At 44.1% G+C, this 20,299-nt stretch overlaps 1 protein-coding gene across 3 annotated transcripts in view; it reads left to right on the forward strand.

The window, feature by feature from the left end:
- Positions 1–20,299, forward strand: part of LOC120920129 — a 127,199-nt gene that overhangs the window by 78,281 nt on the left and 28,619 nt on the right. For all 3 annotated transcript variants that reach the window (XM_040332046.1, XM_040332052.1, XM_040332058.1), the window contains exons 12-14: positions 8,097–8,203; positions 8,459–8,564; positions 10,411–10,510. In XM_040332046.1, coding sequence (XP_040187980.1) covers positions 8,097–8,203; positions 8,459–8,564; positions 10,411–10,510 — 313 coding nt within the window. The remainder of the gene's footprint in view (positions 1–8,096; positions 8,204–8,458; positions 8,565–10,410; positions 10,511–20,299) is intronic.

Raw genomic sequence — 20,299 nt, forward strand, 5'->3', positions numbered from 1 at the left:
CATACTATAGACACCCAGCAGGTACGATATTTAAATTTTTCATATTTTTTTTCACTTTAAGCATGATTAAAATCACTGCTCCAGAAAAACAACAGTTTTTAAAACTTTTTTTTCCATTGATACATGTTCCCTGGGGCAAGACCCAGGTTCTCAAACCCGTTTTCCGACACTAACTTGCATATTAGGCTTTGAGCTCTTTTGACTTCGAACGTTCGAGTCCCATTGACGTCAATGGGGTTCTAAATGTTCGCACGAACGTTCGGTCCGTTCGCAGGTTCTGCTGCGAACCGAACGGGGGGGTGTTCGGCTCATCCCTACTTCAGAGTCTATTACTGACCTTCCCACACCTTAGATGCCTTTGGTTGCAATGACCATTTCTGACTGGATTGGGGTCCTCTTGGTACCCAATGAGATTATTTTTGATGAACCAGTCTTCTGTCATTTACATTAGATTTACATGAGACCATGGTGGCTCTTATTGATGCGGTATACACTACTCTGCATCTGGAGGATCAGCCTGCTCTCTACAATCTTGGGTCAGAGTTCCCACAGCTGCAAAGCCCTTCCCACTATGCCCACTCTTAGAGGTATTCCTGAATGGGAATAGGAAGCACCCCAGTGGCTCGCTAAGAATTTATTGGATTTGTTCCTGTTTGGAAATAAGTTTATTTAACAGTAGTCTATACCCGCTGTGGATCTGTCAGTGACCCACCGGGGAAACCAAAAGACCAGTTCTCACATTCAAGGATTTTACTGACCAACAGCCAGAATTTTTAAATACTTATATTATTACTTCTCAGTTTACACAGGAAGACCCAGCCCTATTGTGACAGTGACTATAAGTTTCCGAACTAGGCTGAATGGTCTAAATCCCTTAAAAGAGATCTTTCCATTGTTGCAGTGGATTATTTTCTTATACCATGTATGAAACAGAGGTTGAAGGCCTTACACTTCTGCTTCGGTGTCTATCTCGACTTGGCTCTATTTTTGGTCTGTTTTCGATACGGATGTGCAAAGCTGGGTTGCAGACACTGTGTCCAGGGAGGGCCTGATTTGTCTAATCTTCAAGGAGCGATATCTCTTTGGACCTACCCTTGAAATTATCATACTGAATATTAACGCAGGACAGAGCACCCACCTGCCTCAGTATAAGAAGACTAAGGCCGGGTACTCACAAGCAAACATGTACGGTGAAACCGGTCCGTCGGACCGTTTTCACCGTACATGCCTGCCAGAGGGCTTCTGTACGATGGTTGTACTAACCATCGTACAGAAGTCCGCGCGTAAACATTACGCGGGGCGTGTCCGCGTCGTCGCCGCGGCGATGACGCGGCGACGTGGGCGGGCCTGCCATTTAAAGGCTTCCACGCATGCGTCAAAGTCATTCGACGCATGCGAGGGACGGCGGGCGCTCGGACATGTACGGTAGGTCTGTACTGACGACCGTACATGTCCAAGCGGCGGGATTCCAGCGGACGGTTTTAAAACACGTCCAGGAATATTTGTCTGCTGGGAAAAGGCCCGGCGGGCAAATGTTTGCTGGAATTCGGCCCGCTCGCGCCTACACACGACCGAACATGTATGCTGAAACTGGCCCGCGGACCAGTTCCAGCATACATGTTTGATCGTGTGTACGGGGCCTAAGAAGTGACCAAGTCTTCTTCCTAGGTAAGGCTGGTCAGAAGAACCTTCAGAATGAAGTTGCACCCCCCATTTTCCAAGTGTGTGGATTTTTCATAGGCTGATCTCTCATTTTCAGCACTCTATTCAGCTCCTTGTCCTCTATTTTTTGTACCACTGCTGTCCTATTGAGATCAATTGTTCATTCCCTTTGGGACATGTATGGCCTTCAATTGTGACTGGTATCTATCAGTTTACCGTCTCATTCCCTCCCCAGAGCAACGCCAATCAGCCTGGATGAGGAATTGTTGATGACTTCCTACCAGTGCTGTGACTCCCCAGTCCCGCCCTGCACCACAAGTGTTTTTTCGGGTGTAGACTCCAGTGTTTTCCATACTGCCTTCACACAGAATCCCCATTGTGGAGGACTCACACAACCTATGATAAAGAAAACAGTCAATGTGGACCCCCCCCCCCCCCCCCCCAGTGGACATTGTTATCTAGAAGGTTCAGATGCCTCCAAGATTCAACTGGATCTTGTTTCAGAAATAGTCGCTAGCAATTTTCATCATCTTCAGACAGCTCTGACCAGTAGGGTTCCTCAGCTTATGTGTCTACAACAGGTTTACCCCATGCCACTTTCCTTTGACCAGGGAGTTATTCACCTCTCTACTTTTGCAAGAGAACTGTGTATTCATGGGTCATCCTCTTGTAGAGAACCCCTTTTCTCTAGTTTCAATTCGGACTACCTCAGACATTCCCTCTTCTGTTGCGAATAAGATTTACGGCCAGACCAGATTGTCTGCCACTGGGGATCATGTAGACGTTGGCCTGATTAACAAGTCATACAGTTCTAAGGTTGGTGAGGACTGTACAGGGAGATCCTGTCAGAGAATACTTGTCTCTTTGGCTACCTTCTAATGTTCTAGAACAGGAGTTCTCTTCACAAGAGAGGTAGTATGGATCCTGACAAGAATGAAACCTTATATATAAAGGTTATTGCAGCACCACACAAATGATTACCTTCCGTGTAAATAATTGAAATAAATGTGAATTCCATGCCATTAAATACCAAATATAGTGCCACTGTTACAGATAAAATAAAAAAAGAAACAATTCCAAATTCATGAAATATCACGTGATCAAAATCAAATACAATGCTTAATACATAATGATCAATCTAAAATATTATGAGCACATGATAAAATAAATCGCACAAATCAGTCCTGTGACTTCATGAAGCTCCAGGATGGGCAGTTTTTTTCAGGCAGGATTTTCTCAGGGATTACTTTAGGGACATGTGATCGTCTTACATATATGTAGGAGTTAAGCTTGATCCTCTGTTTTTTCTGATCTATAGCATATCCCCCTTGCACATTTTGAAGGGGAGCTCTACCTTTTATACTCTGTCTAATCCTTATAGAGGAAACTCCCATATTCCTTAGCCGACTGGTCATGCTGGCTTCTTGATATTGAACCTTGGTTCTCTAAGAGGCCTCGTGGACCACTGTTTCTCTCCTTGGAATTCCTGCTGACCAGGTCATCTTCAGGGGTCTTCCTGGATACTCCTTACCTTGGTGAGATAGATGCCTGCCCTGGCAGTTCTTGGCATGCACAACTCTTTCTCACTTGGCCCTTATGGGGAATTGAGGTTAGAGACCTTGTACCAGATCCACAAAAACCTGGCGCAACGTAACTTTTTCTATTTAAGTTACACTGCCGGAAAATTTCTACCTAAGTGCCCGATCCACAAAGCACTTACCTAGAAATTTTCTGCTGTGTAACTTAAATCCGGCCGGCGCAAGGCGTTCCTATTCAAATGGGGCGAGTCCCAGTTAAATTAGGCGCGCTCCCGCGCCGGCCGTACTGCGCATGCTCACGACGTAATTTTCCCGACGTGCTTTGCGCGGTTTTACGTTGCGCCGGGTTTTGAGAATCGCGACGGGCGTAAAAAAAAAATACGAGTTGCGGCGGGAAAAAAAAAATTTGAAAAAAAAAGACGGCGACGCGGGGTAGAAGGGTCCACTTTTACAAGGCCTAAACAGTTTAGGCCTTGTAAAAGCAGCCCTAATATTGCGATTGCAAACTAATACTTACGGAGAAAAAACGAAGCGTAAAAGCTTTGTGGATCTCCGTAAGTGCTAATTTGCATACCCGAAGCGGCATTTCGACGAGAAATGCCCCCAGCGGCGGCCCGAGGTACTGCATCCTAAGATCCGACAGTGTAAGTCCCTTACACATGTCGGATCTTCTCCCTATCTTTTGGAAACTGATTCTGAGGATCAGTTCCAAAGATAGAAACAGGGATACGACGGCGTATCAGTAGATACGCCGTCGTATCCCTTTTGTGGATCTGGCCCAATGTTCTCAGTTCTTGGGGAACGGGTTTTTCTCCTTATTGACCATGCTCAAACCTTGTGTCCTTACCTGTTGGAAAATTTATTTTTCATTCCACCCTTTTGGCGTATCAGGAAATCAGTTTCCATGTTATGGTCTATGATACAGGGCTCTCTTTTATATTGTGTTATTCCTGACTAGATGTGAGTATTCTGGCATCTTGGGTCCTCTGACATCAAGTAGAGCTGCGTGATTCTGGCTAAAATGAGAATCACTATTTTTTTGGGCTTAGAATAAAGATCATAATCTCTCACAATTCTCACGGCGTAACATCATCTTTTACATTATACAAAAAATTGGTCTAACTTTACTGTTTAGTTTTTTTTTAATTAATTGAAGTGAATTTTTTCCCCAAAAATTGCATTTGAAAGGTTTCTGCGCCAATCCAGTGTGACATAAAATATTGCAACAATCACCATTTTATTCCCTAGGGTCTCTGCTAAAAATATATATATAGGGCCAGATTCACGAACGAGTTACGCTGGCGTATCTATTGATACGCCGCATAATTTAAGAGTTGCGCCGTCGTATCTCTGCGCGGTATTCTGGGAACAAGATACGCCTGAAATATGTCTTCAGCCGACCAACGTAAGTCTTAGTACGCCGTCGTTTCTAGGGTGCATATTTACGCTGGCCGCTAGGGGCGCTTCCATAGATTTACGCATTGCAAATGTAAATTAGGTAGATACGCCGATTCACGAACGTACTTGCGCCCGCTACGCCGTTTACATTAGGCTTACGTCCGGCGTAAAGTTACCCCTGCTATATGAGGCGCAGCCAATGCAAAGTATGGACGTCGGCATTTTTACGTTGTTTACGTAAGTCGTACGTGAATGGGGCTGTGCGTAGGTTACGTTCACGTCACAGGCATTGGGCCTGGCGAATCTTATGGAGTAAATTCGATGTGATACTGAGCATGCGCGCGCATGCGCCGTACGATCGGCACTTCATTTGCATGGGGTCACGGCTCATTTTAATAAAACACGCACACCTCTTCCACATTTGAATTACGCGGGCTTACACCGGCCAATTTACGCTACGCTGCAGCAACTTACGGAGCAAGTGCTTTGTGAATACAGCACTTGCCTGTCTAACTTGCGGAGGCGTAGCGTAAATAGGATACGCTACGCCTGCACAAAAATACGCCCATATACGTGAATCTGGCCTATAATGTTTGGTGGTTCCAAGTAATTTTCTAGCAAAATAATACAGATTTTAACTTTGTAAGAAACAACTGTCAGAAAAAGGTTTACTTTTTTGGTTAAACTGCCTTCATCTACACACCGAAGTTCATTCCTTTGATCTAAGAAGAAAAAGCTACTGGGCCGGATTCAGATAGATTCATCTATCTATCTGCCGGCGTAACGTATCTCAGATACGTTACGCCGCTGTAACTTTGGGCGCAAGTTCCGTATGCAGAAAGAACTTGCGCCCTTAGTTACGGTGGCGTAACGTATGTGTGGCGGCGTAAGCCCATCTAATTCAAATGGGGATGTTGTGGGCGTGTTTCATCTAAATTTAAGATGACCCCGCGTATTTGACGTTTTTTGTGAACGGCGCATGCGCCGTCCGTGAAATATCCCAGTGTGCATTGCTCCAAAGTACGCCGCAAGGACGTATTGGATTCGACGTGAATGTAAATGACGTCCAGCCCTATTCGCGAACGACTTACGCAAACGACGTAAAATTTTCAAAACTCGGCACGGGAACGACGTCAATACTTAACATCAGCTACGCCTCATATAGCAGGGGTAACTATACGCCGAAAAAGCCTAACGTAAACGACGTAAAAAAATGCGCCGGCGGGACATACGTTTCTGAATCGGCGTAAATACCTAATTAGCATATTCCTCGCGCCACCTAGCGGCCAGCGTAAATATGCAGCCTAAAATACAACGGTGTAAGACACTTACGCCGGTCGGATCTTAGAGATATCTATGCGTAACTGATTCTCTGAATCAGGCGCATAGATACGACGGCCCGCACTCAGAGATACGACGGCGTATCTGGAGATACGCCGTCGTATCTCCTATCTGAATCCGGCCCACAATGTTTATAGTTATCTACTAGCGCACACAATGTTGTGAAAATCATGGCAGGCTGCCCGTTTTTTTTCTTTTCACAGCTGAGTGAGCAGAGAACTCTCTACACTTGTTACAAAAATTGACCTGGAAATTCTGCATAGAGATTGTTTAAATCGAGATCACAATTGTTTAACACTTAATTGTGCAGCTCTAACATCAAGCTTGGTTTCCATGTTAACTTACCACTTGGTCTTGCCCCTTCCTGCCAGGTCAGAAGTTTGTGATTGTTTGCTTTTGCCCACTCCTCAGTAAAATGTCCAAACAGTAAAAATCGTACAGTTCTATTTTTGTAGTTTATTATGGGACACCGGTCACAACCCTCTGTGTTTGTGACGATGCTCTGGTACTGCTTGCTATAAGACATGCTGGGAATAGGAGGGACTATCTTGGCAGGCCTACCAAATTTTTTTTGTCCAATCCTCTTGTAGGTCGGCAGAATAACTGGACATTATGACTTCCTGTATCCCTCAGTGGCGCACACAAATCATATTTTTTCAGAACAGAGGGCCAGATTCACATAGAATTGCGGCCGTGTAACGTAAGCCGTTTACGTTATACCGCCGCAAGTTTTCAGTCTAAGTGCCCGATCCACAAAGCACTTACCTGTAAACTTGCGGCGGTGTATCGTAAACACGTCCGGCGCAAGCCCGCCCAATTCAAATGGGGCGGATACCATTTAAATTAGGCGCGCTCCCGCGCCGGAAGTACTGCGCATGCTCCGTTCGCTATTTTCCCGACGTGCTTTGTGCGAAAATTACCGCGGCGTGTTTGTGAATCGCGACGTGCGTAACGTACTTACGCCGGAAAAAATAAATTCAAAAGCGACGCGGGAACGACAGGCATACTTTAACATGGTGGAGTAATTTTACACCATGTTAATAGCAGCCCTAACTTTGCGACGGGAAACTAAGACTTGCGCCGACGTAACGACGGGAAAAACCTTTGTGGATCGCCGTAACTGCTAATTTGCATACCCGACGCTGGAATACGACGCAAACTCCCCCCAGCGGCGGCCGAAGTATTGCATCCTAAGATCCGACGGTGTAAGTCAATTACACCTGTCGGATCTTAGGGGTATCTATGCGGAAATGATTCTATGAATCAGCCGCATAGATACGACAGCAGATACGACGGTGTATCAGGAGATACGCCGTCGTATCTGTTCTGTGAATCTGGCCCAGAGTATCCAGGATTTTGGAACTGTTGGTTATTTTAGAAGAAACTAGAAACTGTATGCAGGTTCATGGAGGAAGTGCCAGATTACCAACATCAAACTTCAAGTTATCCCTACACCATTTTTTGTATGGCTACATAATGAACGTTCAAGAGTCTAAGGCCCCGTACACACGAGAGGATCCATCCGCTGAAAAATCTCAGCGGATCGGTTTCAGCGGATAGATCCCCTGGTGTGTACGTTCCAGCGGATATTTATCCGCGGATATTTCCGATTTCCAGCAGATAAAAATTTGTTAGCATGCTAACAAATCTATCCGCTGGAATCGGCTCCAGCGGATCGATCCGGTGGTCTGTACAGACTCACCGGATCGATCCGTCCGAACCCGTCCCTTGCATGCGTCGTAATGATTCGACGCATGCGTGGATTTCCTTATATGACAGCGTCGCGCACGTCGCCGCGTCATCATCGCGGCGACGGCGCGACACGTCACCGCGGTTGAATTCCGCGCAGATTTGGATCCGATGGTGAGTACATGCCAACGGATCCAAATCCGCCAGAGGATTTATCCGCGGATACGGTCCGGCGGACCGTATCCGCGGATCAATCCTATCGTGTGTACCAGGCCTAACAAGGACAGGAAACAAATGAATATAGTGTCACTTACAAAAATCATCAGACATGTTTGTTTCAGTTGCTTTAACCTGAATAGGTTTGGCAAAGTAGCATTTGGCAAATTATACCATGTACAGGAGCATTGTTTTAAAAGTATATGATGGTAGAGCATGTTTAATATGTGTAACTGAAATGTCTGTAATTAGGTGTGTGCCACATATCTGGATGGCTTCAGAGCCACAGCCGTATGTGCTGTAGGAGGACCACGAGCTGCAGAAAAAGGAAGACGGACAGCTGAAAGCATTCTAAAAAGGTAAGTTCCCTAGAGATCAATTTCAGTTGTATTCCATTTTAGACTACACTACAGCAATTCATCTAGCTTCTGGTCAGATTTTAGTGTGATTGCTCCAGGTATTAGACCAAATGTATGATCTTTTCAGAAGTGGGTTTTAAAATCTGATTATGGAGAGTTTTTGAATGGAGATTTTGCATGTTCAATAGACCTATTTACGATTGGGTGATATGAATTGTTGCCATGTGACTTCTTTTGTGTTACTTTTTTTTCTAGAACTCGAGATATGTTCACTCATCTTGGCTTGGAGGATTACAGTGCAGTACATCTGCAGATTATTGGTGCGGAAGATTCATATGGACCACATGCTAGAGGAAAAGATGTAAGTGTTAAGGGCAGTCTCTGCATACTTCTGGTTTTAAATGAGCCCTAAAATTGGTTGTAAACCCACTTTTTTTTAATATGCTGACAGGTAGGGTTTTTAATGACTCTACCTGTCATCAATTATGTACACTGAGCTGCACATGAGCAGCTCAGTGTACATTAACAGCACTGATCTGTGCCACAATGATGTGACTCCCATGCACAAGGCCAGGAGTGACTTCATTGCAGTCCAGCCAATCAAGCAGCTGAAATGACGGAACCTGGAAGGAAGGAAGACCAGTCAAAGAATGGTGACACTGAAGCGCTGGGGGGCTCATTATGACATGTAAGTCTGTCATAATATGTTAGTATGCTGGTTATCATGCTTTAAAGGAACAGGGTCTTTTTTTTTTTTTTTTAACGGTTACAACAGCTTTAACCACTTCCATACCAGGCACTTACGCCCCTTCCTGCCCAAGCCAATTTTCAACTTTCTGCACTGTCGCTGTTTAAATGACAATTGCACGGTCATGTAACACTGTACCCAGAATTTTTATCATTTTTTTCCCACAAATATAGCTTTCTTTTGGTGGTATTTGATCACCTCTGGGGTTTTTTTTTTTTTTGCTATACAAATAAAAAAAGACCAAAAATGTTGAAAAAAATAAAAGTTTTTATTTTTTTTCTGTTATAAAATTTTGTAAATAAGTACGTTTTCTCCTTCACTGATGGGCGCTGATAAGGCGCCACTGACGGGCACTGATAAGGCGGCACCAATGAGGCAGAGCCAATGAGGTGGCACTGATGGGCACTGAAGATGGGCACTGATATGAGGCACTGGTAGGCGGCACTGATAGGCAGCACTGATGGGCATTGATAGGTGACACTGATGGGCACTCATGGGTGGCACTGGTGGGCACTGATAGGCGACACTGGGCACTGAAAGGCTGCAATGATGGGTACTTATGGGTGGCACTGATAGGTAGTACTACTGGGCATTGATAAGCGGTACTGATGGGCATTGATACATGGCACTGATGGGCACTGACATGCGGCACTGATATGTGGCACTGATGCTTATTCCTGGTGGCACTGGCGGGGATTTTGGGTGGGCACTGGTTGGCAGCTGCCTGGACATTGATTGGCAGCTTCCTTGGCACAGATTGGCATTCCCTGGTGGTCTAGGGTGCATACCTGGTGGTCCAGTGTGGATGCCCATCCCTGGTGTTCTTGGGCGGCATGCTGGTGGTCCTGGACGGGGATTCGAAGGGGGGCTGCGCTGATAAACTATCAGCACAGACCCTCCTGTCAGGAGAGTAGCCGATCGGCTCTCCTCTACTCGCATCTGGCAGATGCGACAGAGGAAAAGCCGATCAGCGGCTCTTCGTGTTTACATTACGTGATTGGATACGGCTGATCACGTGGTAAAGAGCCTCCACCGGAAATGTAAATGAATAATAAATGACCGAACATTTGGAAAAAAAAAATAACAGTTTCTCATAATTTCTGTTTGGTTGATCATTTTGGCATGGGAACTAAATGTAGGTAATTTCTGCCTATACTCAATTTGAATTATCCCTGTTTGTGGCGAGTTTGCTTTAAAAGATAAGTTCACTTTTGTAAATAATAATAAGTAATATACACTGATTTGGGTTATTTTCAGCAAAGAAATGTAGCAGAATACCGTTTAACCTAAGATTATAAAGAAAGGTTATTTACAAAATTTTAAAACAGAAATATATATATTTTTTTCACATCAATTTTCAATTTTTTTGTTGTTTATTTAGCACATTTTTTTAAATCCAGCCGTTATTAAATACCACCAAAAGAAAGCTATATTTGTGATGCCTATATATTTGTTTTAGGTTGCTCGAGAAGCTGTCATTTGGCTCGGTGTTCACCACAAGCAGAAAAAAGCACTGGAAATCTTTGCAAGAGAGATTGCACCCGCTGGCACTGGAATGGGTAAAGTTTTTATTTACATTCCTTGCAAAACAACAATTATTGTCTATAGCCGATGACTGAGCCTGAAGTTATGCATAGGTACAGTACAAATTTTAAAAATACACATGCATTCACAGAATCTCAAACCTGCATTTGATCCAGAAGCCAATAAACCCTCATAATGTGTGGTCCAACTTGCTCCCTCCAAAAAAAAATCCTTCCTGATCCTCAAAGGCAGTAAGATAACTCCCAGGATAAACATTCTACAATGGCATTTCTTATGTACCGTATTTATCGGGGTATACCGCGTGCCGGCGTATAACGCGCACCCCAAGCTTAGAAAGGTAGTTTAAGGGAAAAAAAGAAAACTTACATTTTTGCCCTGCGTCCATCGGCAGCCTTGTCCGGCGTCTGTCTGCGGCCTTGGGCGGGGTCCGTCCAGCCTTGTGGGTGTCCATCTGCGGCTTCCTTGCACAGGGTCCGTCCAGCCTTGTGGGTGTCCGTCTGCGGCTTTGGAGGTGTCCGTCTGCGGCCTCCATCCAGGTGTCCGTCTCCGTTCAGCGCGTCTGTTTGTGAGTCCATCAACACCTTGCCCGGGGGGTTGCAGCAGTGTTTGTTTTTGGATTTGGCGCAGAGAGGAGCCGGATTTCCTGTGTGTTCGGCTCCTCTCGGCTTCTTTTGGCTCCTCTCACTTGGCTGCGGGTGGAGCGTGGCTGAGCCTAGCCGAGTGCGCAGCTCTAGGCTGCGGCGCTCAGAGACAGCGGAGATCGGCGTATATCGCGCACCCACGATTTTCCCCTGATTTTAAGGGGAAAAAAGTGCGCGTTATACGCCGATAAATATGGTATATCGATATCTGGTAAAGTGTTTTTCAAGGCAAAATAAAAATGCACATTTCCCTATGCTTTATCCTTTTAAAGACCTTTCAAGGACAGAAAAATAACTGTTGATTTGCCATAAACACACTCAGCTCCTAATTCCTGTTGTGACCTACAAACGCACACCATTTTTGTGAGTGGTGCATGTGCCCTGCCCAGTTTTTCTTTGTAAAACTGCTCAACTACTCTCTGAGAGCCCTACAACATAAAGTCTAAAGCTGGCCATGCATGGCTCAGCTTTTTGAGTTCAGCCAGCGTGCTGAACAAAAAAAAAAACTAGGCCGATTCCCCCATCCATTACATACACTTTAATAGTTTGTGCTTTTAGAGTGGCATCCAGATTATTTTTTAAACAGTCTACCGAGTCATCAGCAAGGATTTTAAGATTGATTTCCACATGTGGGAGTTAAACTTCCATTGACTAAGAGGATGACTTTAAAATGTCTATTTACTCAGTTATAGTAAGTTACATTGTTCCATATTCTCAAAGCTGAATATGTTTAGTTCAGTTTTCTCTTCATTAAAACATTCATTTTTCATTGCAATTCGTGCCTTAAATTGTATTGATATCAGTCTCTTGTAATCCCATATATATCACCACTCATCACCTAGGTCAGAGAGGGCTAGCACTGAGAACCAATCAGGCTCTGCTGCACTGCTCATGTTGACAGTTAATATGCTGATTGGATGAGGATAGGGTGACGCCTTATCACTGTGTATAGATTTAACAAGGTGTTGGAAACATTCCTCAGAGATTCACGCAGTTGCTGCAGATTTGTCGGCTGCACATTCATGATGCAAATCTTCCGTTCCACAACACCCCAAAAGTGCTCTATGGTATTGAGATCTGGTGACTGTGGAGGCCATTGAAGTACAGCAAACTCATTGTCCTGTTCAAGATACCAGTGCTGAGATGATTTGAGTTTGTGACATGGTGCATTATCCTGCTGGAAGTAGCCATCAGAAGATAGGTACACTGTAGTCATAAAGGGAGGGACATGGTCAGCAGCCTACTCCATGGCGTTTAAACTATGCTCAAGTGATACTAAGGGGCCCAAAGTGTGGCAAGAAAATATACCCCACACCATCAGCCTGAACTGTTGATACAAGGCAGGATGGATCCATGCTTTCAAGTTCTGACCCTACCATCTGAATGTCGCAGCTGAAATCAAGACTCATCCAACCAGGCAATGTATTTTCAATCTTCTATTGTCCAATTTTGGTGAGCCTGTGCCATTTGTAGCCTCAGTTTCCTTTTAGCTGATAGGAGTGGCACCTGTTGAGGTGTTCTGCTGCTGTAGCCCATCTGCTTCAAGGTTTGATGTGTTGTGCATTCAGAGATGGAATTCTGCATACTTTGGTTGTAACGAGTGGTTATTTGAGTTACTGTATTTGAGTTACTGTTGCCTTTCTATCATCTCAAACCAGTCTTCCCATTCTCCTTCAGACATCAACAAGACTTTTTGTCCACACAGCTGCCACTCGCTGGATATTTTCTCTTTTTCGGACCATTCTCTGTAAACCCTAGAGACAATTGTGCATGGAAATCCCAGTAGATCAACATTTTTTTTAAATACTGAGACCAGCCCATCTGGCACCAACAACCATGCCACGTTCAAAGTCACTTAAATCCCCTTTCTTCCTCATTCTGATGCTCGGTTTTAACTTCAGTAAGTCGTCTTCACCACGTCTAGATGCCTAAATGCATTGAGTTGCTAACAAGTGATTGTGTGATTAGCAATTTGTGTTACCAAGCAATTGAACAAGTGCACCCAATAAAGTGGCCGGTGAGTGTAGATTTGTGTTGTTGACAAGGTTGTGCTGCATATAAAGCTATGCTGTCTGACAGGGGGACCTGCATATCATTTTCATGTTTGTGACAGGGCTACTTTAATGATAATTGAAATGGTAGCTCAAATTCTCTGTGGATGTAGATTACATATAGGCCAGGATTATATAGATGGAAAGTCTCCAGGACATGTGTATGTCTCATTTAGCCTAAGGCCCCGTACACACCATAGAATCCATCCGCAGATAAATCCCAGCAAATGGGTTTCAGCGGATAGATCCTATGGTGTGTACACGCCAGCGGATCTGTTTCCGCGGATATATCTCCCCTGGGATGGATTCCAGCAGATCGAATATTCGCTGACACGCAGAACATATCCATCTGCTGGAGTCCATCCCAACGGATGGATCCGCTGGTCTGTATAGACTCACCGGATCCATCCGTCCGAAGGGATCCCCCGCATGCGTCGTAATGATTCGACGCATGCATGGAATTCCTTATATGACAGCGTCGCCGCGTCATAATCGCGGCGACGGCGCGTCACGTCATCGCCAGAGGATTTCGGCGCGGATTTCAATGCGATGGTGTGTACACTCCATCGCATGAAAATCCGCCGAAATCCTCGAGAGGATTTATCCGCGGAAACGGTCCGCTGGACCGTATTCGCGGATAAATTCTATCGTGTGTATGGGGCCTTAGGGAGTAATGGCAATGATGGCTATTATTATTTTTATTTCCAGACCCATCTAGTGCATATTACTGGAATATGACCTTTGGGGAATGGTCACAAAAAGATAGAAAGGTTGTTTGGAAGGAGGTGGACCAGCCATAAACATCCTTATGGTAGTGAGACAAAGGGCTGGGCAAGGGTTTCAATATCAATTTTTTTTCCCATGATTCCAATTATAATAATATTTCTATAATTTGTTTTACTCCAGTTTCATTTGAACAGACAATATACATGTTGCTGCTTCAGGTTAATTTACATGCTTTTTAAATATACTATATAGAAAGTGTTTGGTTTAAAGTGGAGGTTCACCCAAAAACTCAATTTTTAACATTAGATTCATGCATTAGATTCATGCTTCCGACGGTCGCATACAGCGCATCACGATTTTCCGAAAGTAGCAAAAGGTCGGTGCGCAGGCGCCGTATAGAGCCGCACCAACGTTCGGCTTCTTTCGGCTACTCGTGACGCGATGTATGCGACCGTCGGAAGCCTGTCGGAAGCCTGTCTATCAAATAGGAACGCCCAGTCCCAAAGACAATACCCGGAAGCGGCGGAGAAGATCTATCTCTAAAACGGTAAGTACGGCTTCGATTTAAAAAAAAACACCCGATTCCCCTTGACAAAACGAGCATGAATCTAATGTTAAAAATTGTTTTTCAGGGTGAACTCCCGCTTTAATGTGAATTTGAACTTTTTGGTAACTCTCACATGCAGTTTATGTATGGTATTTCATAGAATCCAACGTGTCATTTTACTTGTGGCATGCCATGTCAGGTTATAGTTACCAGAATTGGTGGTATGCAATATTAGCTTTCATTTACTTTTTATGCCGGGGCACTTATTAACTTTTATTTGTGTTTGGATGTTGTGCACATTCTTATAAAATGTAATTTCCTATTCTGCTGTGAATAATAAATGAAGTATAAAACAGTCTCTTTTTCAGTCAGTCCTGTGAGTATCAATCTGGTGGTGATGTACCAACGGGTGCCCAATGTTTTCTGTGATGTCAAATTTTCATTTTTTTTTTATTCTTTATTGTGCCTGTGAATACAAAAAAAAAAGCAGGTCTCTGATCTCTGCACCTGTGCTTTCTTAAAGTGATACTTAAATCTTTTCAATTTAAAAACGTATGTGGTTTTGCACAGAGCAGCCCAGATCCTCCCTCGTCAGCTTTCCTGGCCCCTGCCTCCTGTCGAGTGCCCCCACAGCAAGCAGCTTGCTATGGGGGCACCTGACTCCATTCAGACACGGAGCTGTGGCTCGGCCCCATCCCTCTCTCTCTTCATTGGCTCACTGATTTTGATTGACAGCAGCGGGAGCCAGTGGCGCCTCGCTGCTGTCTCAGCCAGAACAGCCGAGACTCTAGTGCAACATCACTGGATCGAGATGGGGCTCAGATAAGTATCAGGGGGGCTGAGGAGGGCTACTGCACACAGAAGTTTTTTTATCTTAATGCAAAGAATGCATTAAGATAAAAAAAACCTTCTGACTTTAGAACCACTTTAACGTTGAACTTTAGCTATAACAACTTTTAGCAAAGGAGCATACATTTCACATTAATAATTATGCTACCAAGTGTGTGCTGTAAATTATCTCCAGCATTATCCATGTGTCTTCTTGCTGTAGGCCGCTATTTTGCTGAAGCCTAGAGCCCCTAAACAGCAGTAAATCTTTAGGCTGTCCACAGATTGGCCCCCTAGTGGCTCTAATATTCGGCACAATGCCAAACATGGAGAGCAACTGAGCATGTGCAGAGCAGTGTATTACTGGATTTTAACCACTTCAGGCCCGGGCCAATTCTGACACCTTATTTCTACATGTAAAAATCATAATTTGTTTTGCTACAGTAAAGTTAGCCCAATTTTCTTGCATAATGTGAAAGATGAAGTTACACCGAGTAAATAGATACCTAACATGTCACGCTTAAAAATTGCACACACTCGTGGAATGACGCCAAACTTAGGTACCTAAAAATCCCCATAGACAACGCTTTATTTTTTTTTTTACTGGTTACATGTTTTGAGTTACAGAGGAGGTCTAGGGCTAGAATTATTGCTCTCGCTCTAACATTCGCGGGGACACCTTACATGTGCGGTTTGAACACCATTTTCATATGTGGGCGGGTCTTACGTATGCGTTCGCTTCTGCATGCGAGCACACAGGGACAGGGGCACTTTAAAAAAAAAAAAAAACATTTTTTATTATGGTTAATTTTACTTAATTTTTTAAAAATTTGACACTTAAAAAAAAAAATTTTTTTTTAATCATTTTTATTATTATTACAAGGAATGTAAACATCCCTTGAAATAGGAATATGGCATGACAGGACCGCTTTACAGTCAGATATGGGGTCAATAAGACCCCACATCTCACCTCTAGGCTGGGAAGGCTAAAAAAAAGTATAGGCAGTTATTTTTAATGTTTTACATAGCTATACCTGAAAAAGGGGCCAGAATGTGCTACCAGGACTTAATTTTCTGACTAAAGTTCTACTTTAAAAGAAAAGTTTGAGAATTTTTTTTTAATTTTAGAATCATACTTACCTGGGTGGATGCAGCATCAGTCCGAGCAATCTTATATCATTGATCGTTCACTTCCTGAGCAGAGAGCTCTTGACAGTCAGTCACCGCTGTCTGCTCTGCCCCTCCAGTGCTTACTGGAGTGCTGGACTTTGAAGGGGACAGGAGTAGCTAGCTCAAGCTCTCAGCGGCTGCCAGTCCAGGCATGTGGGCGGATCCCGACCATATGGTCGCAATCTTTCTCGAGCCTGGACCGTCTCTGTGGCGTCAGTCGACAGTGGGTTCAGCCCGCTGTCAAGTTTAAAATGGGTCACAGGAGTTCAGAACAAATTGCACCACTGTGATCCACAGGAGAAGTACAGCCAAACAAGCTTTAGCTGTATGTCTCCCTTAAGCTGGCCATAAATGGATTGACATTTTTCCAGTTCAGCAGGCACCAGCCACATTTCGATCAATCTATGACCATTCCTGCGCCACAAAAGTTGATCTAACAATCGACTTTCGTTAAACAAGAATGTTGGAAAACTTTTGTCGATTAACAGCTGCAGTCACTGATCAGTGTATTCTGACAGCAGTGGAGTTCCAGTGGGGAGGATTCCTTCACCCACCTCACTTGTGGATATGGGAATACATTATTTTTTTTCTCGATTGGTCCACTGGTTGAAGGAAAAAAAACAGTTACACTTGGGGCAGTGTAGATTCCATTGTATTAGACACAAATGAAAAACGCAAGTATGCTATGTTGTATATATTTTACAAGTACTATGGGCCAGATTCAGAGACATTTGCCCTGGTGCAGCGTATCAGAGATACGCTACGCCGCTGTATCTTACCTGGCGGAATTTAGAATCCAGGAAGATTTTGCGCCGTAAGTTACGGCGGCGTAGTGTATTTCTCGGTGCGTATTTCAAATTGGGCGGGTAGGGGGCGTGATTCATTTAAATGAAGCGCGTCCCTGAGCCCATTGAAATGCGCATGCTCCGTTTTGAAATTTCCCGCCGTGCTTTGCGCGAAATGACGTCGCACCGACGTCATTTTTTGAACGTAGATGTGAGTTACGTCCTTTCCTATTCACGGACAACTTACACAAAAAAAAATTCTAAATTTGACGCGGGAACGATGGCCATACTTTAACATGGCAGGTCTATCTATACGCCACGAAATAGCAGCTTTATCTATACGCCGGGAAAAGCCGACTAGCGACGACGCAAGAGAATGCGACGGCCGCGCGTACCTTCGTGGATCGCCGGAAAAAGCTAATTAGCATACCCGACGTGGAAAACGACGCGAACTCCACCCAGCGGGCGCCAAAGTATTGCACCTACGATCCGAAGGCGTACGAAGCCGTACGCCTGTCGGATCGAAGCCAGAAGCCGTCGTATCTTGGTTTGAGGATTCAAACTAAAGATACGACGCAGCAAATTTGAAAGTACGCCGGTGTATCAGTAGATACGCCGGCGTACTTCTTCTGTGAATCTGGCCCTATGTATTTAGTTCTAATTGAATGTTTTTGCATATTTTCCCATCTGCCTTAGACATTACCACGTTTTTTTTTTTTCTTGTTTTTTTTTTTTACATGGATGGAAAACTGAAGAATGACAGATCATGTAGCTTTGTACAACATGTTCTATACATTTAGTTCTAATTGAATGTTTGTGCATATTTTTCCCACCATCCTTACATAATAAATGATTATCCTTCTACATAATTAATAGTCACAATATAATTTTAAATGTGACCTCTGAAGGATGTTTGTTTGGCGCTGTGAAGATATGGTGTTGGCTGTGTCTTTTTTAAAAGCTATATTTACACAAGAAAGTTCAATCAGTGGTCATGCAATTTGAATGGAAGGGATTTTGGCATCTATAACCTAGAAACATGTTCATGTTATTTTGCATTTACAGTATGGAGAATGATTAAAATAGTTTGTTTAGTTTAACTACTAGTTTAGTACCATGTGCTGTATCTTAGGACTCAGTCACACTGTCCATGTTGAGCTGCATGGCTCAAAGCAGGCTCAGTGCAAGGGCACATAGAAAACAATTGTTCATACCGCAATGCCATGTTTAGGTAGGTTGTGGTGTGTTGTGTAAAATGCAGACCTGCTTTATTTTTACACAATTATTTCTCAATTTTGTGACTCACCCATAAATTTAAAAAAATAAGCAAGCACTGCGATGGGTTGTAACTAGGGTTGTCCAGATACCGATACTAGTATCGGTATCGGGACCGATACCGAGTATTTGCGGGAGTACTCGTACTCGCGCAAATGCTCCCGATACCTAAATAGAATACTTTTTTTGTATTTATCAACATGTTCTATGAAAATTCTTTGAGTTTTTTACTACTGCGTGACAAGCAAATAAAACATTTTTATTCATTTTTACTCATTTTTATTCTTTTATAATGTCTTGAGTTAGAGTTCTTCATAATTCTAAAGAAAATATCCTTAGTCTGTATTGTGGTTTGAAAACTGTCACATGACATTTAAAAAAAGTATCGGTATTCGGTATCGGCGACTACATGAAAAAAAGTATCGGTACTTGTACTCGGTCCTAAAAAAGTGGTATCGGGACAACCCTAGTTGTAACAACAACAGATCACAGCACCCATACACATTGCACACGAATAAGATGAGGTAATCATCTGACAGAATGAGAAGTAGATCTAAAAATATATAGGCAGTTACCGGTATATGCAAATCTCAACTCTTTCTTTAGAAGTCAAGCTTGACTTTGCCCTCCACCATGTCCTTTGCTTCCCGTTAAAGACACCAATAACATGAAGGCAGGGACGGACTGATAACTCATGGGCCACCTGGGAAATAGGAGATCATGAGACCCCCTGTGTCCCTACCCATACTTAAGCTGCACCCACCCAAAGCCCCACCTACATATTGCACAGGTTAATGCAATCATGAAACTCCTATATCTTAGGCCCTATACACACGATCGGACAAAACCGATGAAAACGGACCGAAGTTCAGTTTCATCGGTCCATACCGACCATGTGTGGGCCCCATCGGTCCGTTATCCTTTGGTCCAAAAATTTGCTTTAAAATTTAACCGATGGACGCCTAACCGATCGGTCAAAACCGACAGTTAGTACGCAAAAGCATCGGTTCAAAACCTGTGCATGCTCAGAATTAAGTCGACGCATGCTTGGATGCATTGAACTTCATTTTTCTCAGCACGTCGTTGTGTTTTACGTCACCGCGTTGGACTTGATCGGTTTTTCAACTGATGGTGTGTAGGCACATCAGACCATCAGTCAGCTTCATCGGTTAACCGATGAGAACGGTCCTTCGGACCGTGTGTACGCGGCCTATCAAGCAATGGGGCTCTATTTGGGGATAATAGAAGACACAATTCTGAGACATTTCCAGGGAACAGATCTGCAACTGTTTCTGCAAACCTGCTTTTAACTCTGACGTGCCCGGTTATGCTGGCACCTATAACCCCCTCTTCATTAGCTGGACAGTTGCAGCGAGTTGCAGTAATACTTATCAGATCTTAAAGGGTCTGCTCACCTTTCTGAGCACTTTGCGACAGTTGCTGCAGATCAGGTATACCCCACTGTTGCTCAGGCTCTCCGTGCTGTTCATGGTGTCCCCCACCCCGGGCAGTGCTCTGGTTGTTTGCTGCTCTGTGGGCCACACCAAGAGCACAGACCGGCCATAGAAGAGGGAGATCGAGTGACAGGCATGCTAGGGCAGGACTGACTCACACAGCAACGCCCACCCAGCTGAGGTATTCAGAATTTCTCCACAGGTCACACCCACCACCCTACCCCTTACACACACCCACAAATTTAACTTTCACACTGGCTCCTCCCCATTGCTGCCCCTTTTTACTCACAGCTCCACACACTTGGTCCCTGGTCGCTCTGACAGGA

Source organism: Rana temporaria, chromosome 1 (assembly GCF_905171775.1).
Source record: "Rana temporaria chromosome 1, aRanTem1.1, whole genome shotgun sequence".
NCBI classification, from domain to species: Eukaryota; Metazoa; Chordata; class Amphibia; order Anura; family Ranidae; genus Rana; species Rana temporaria.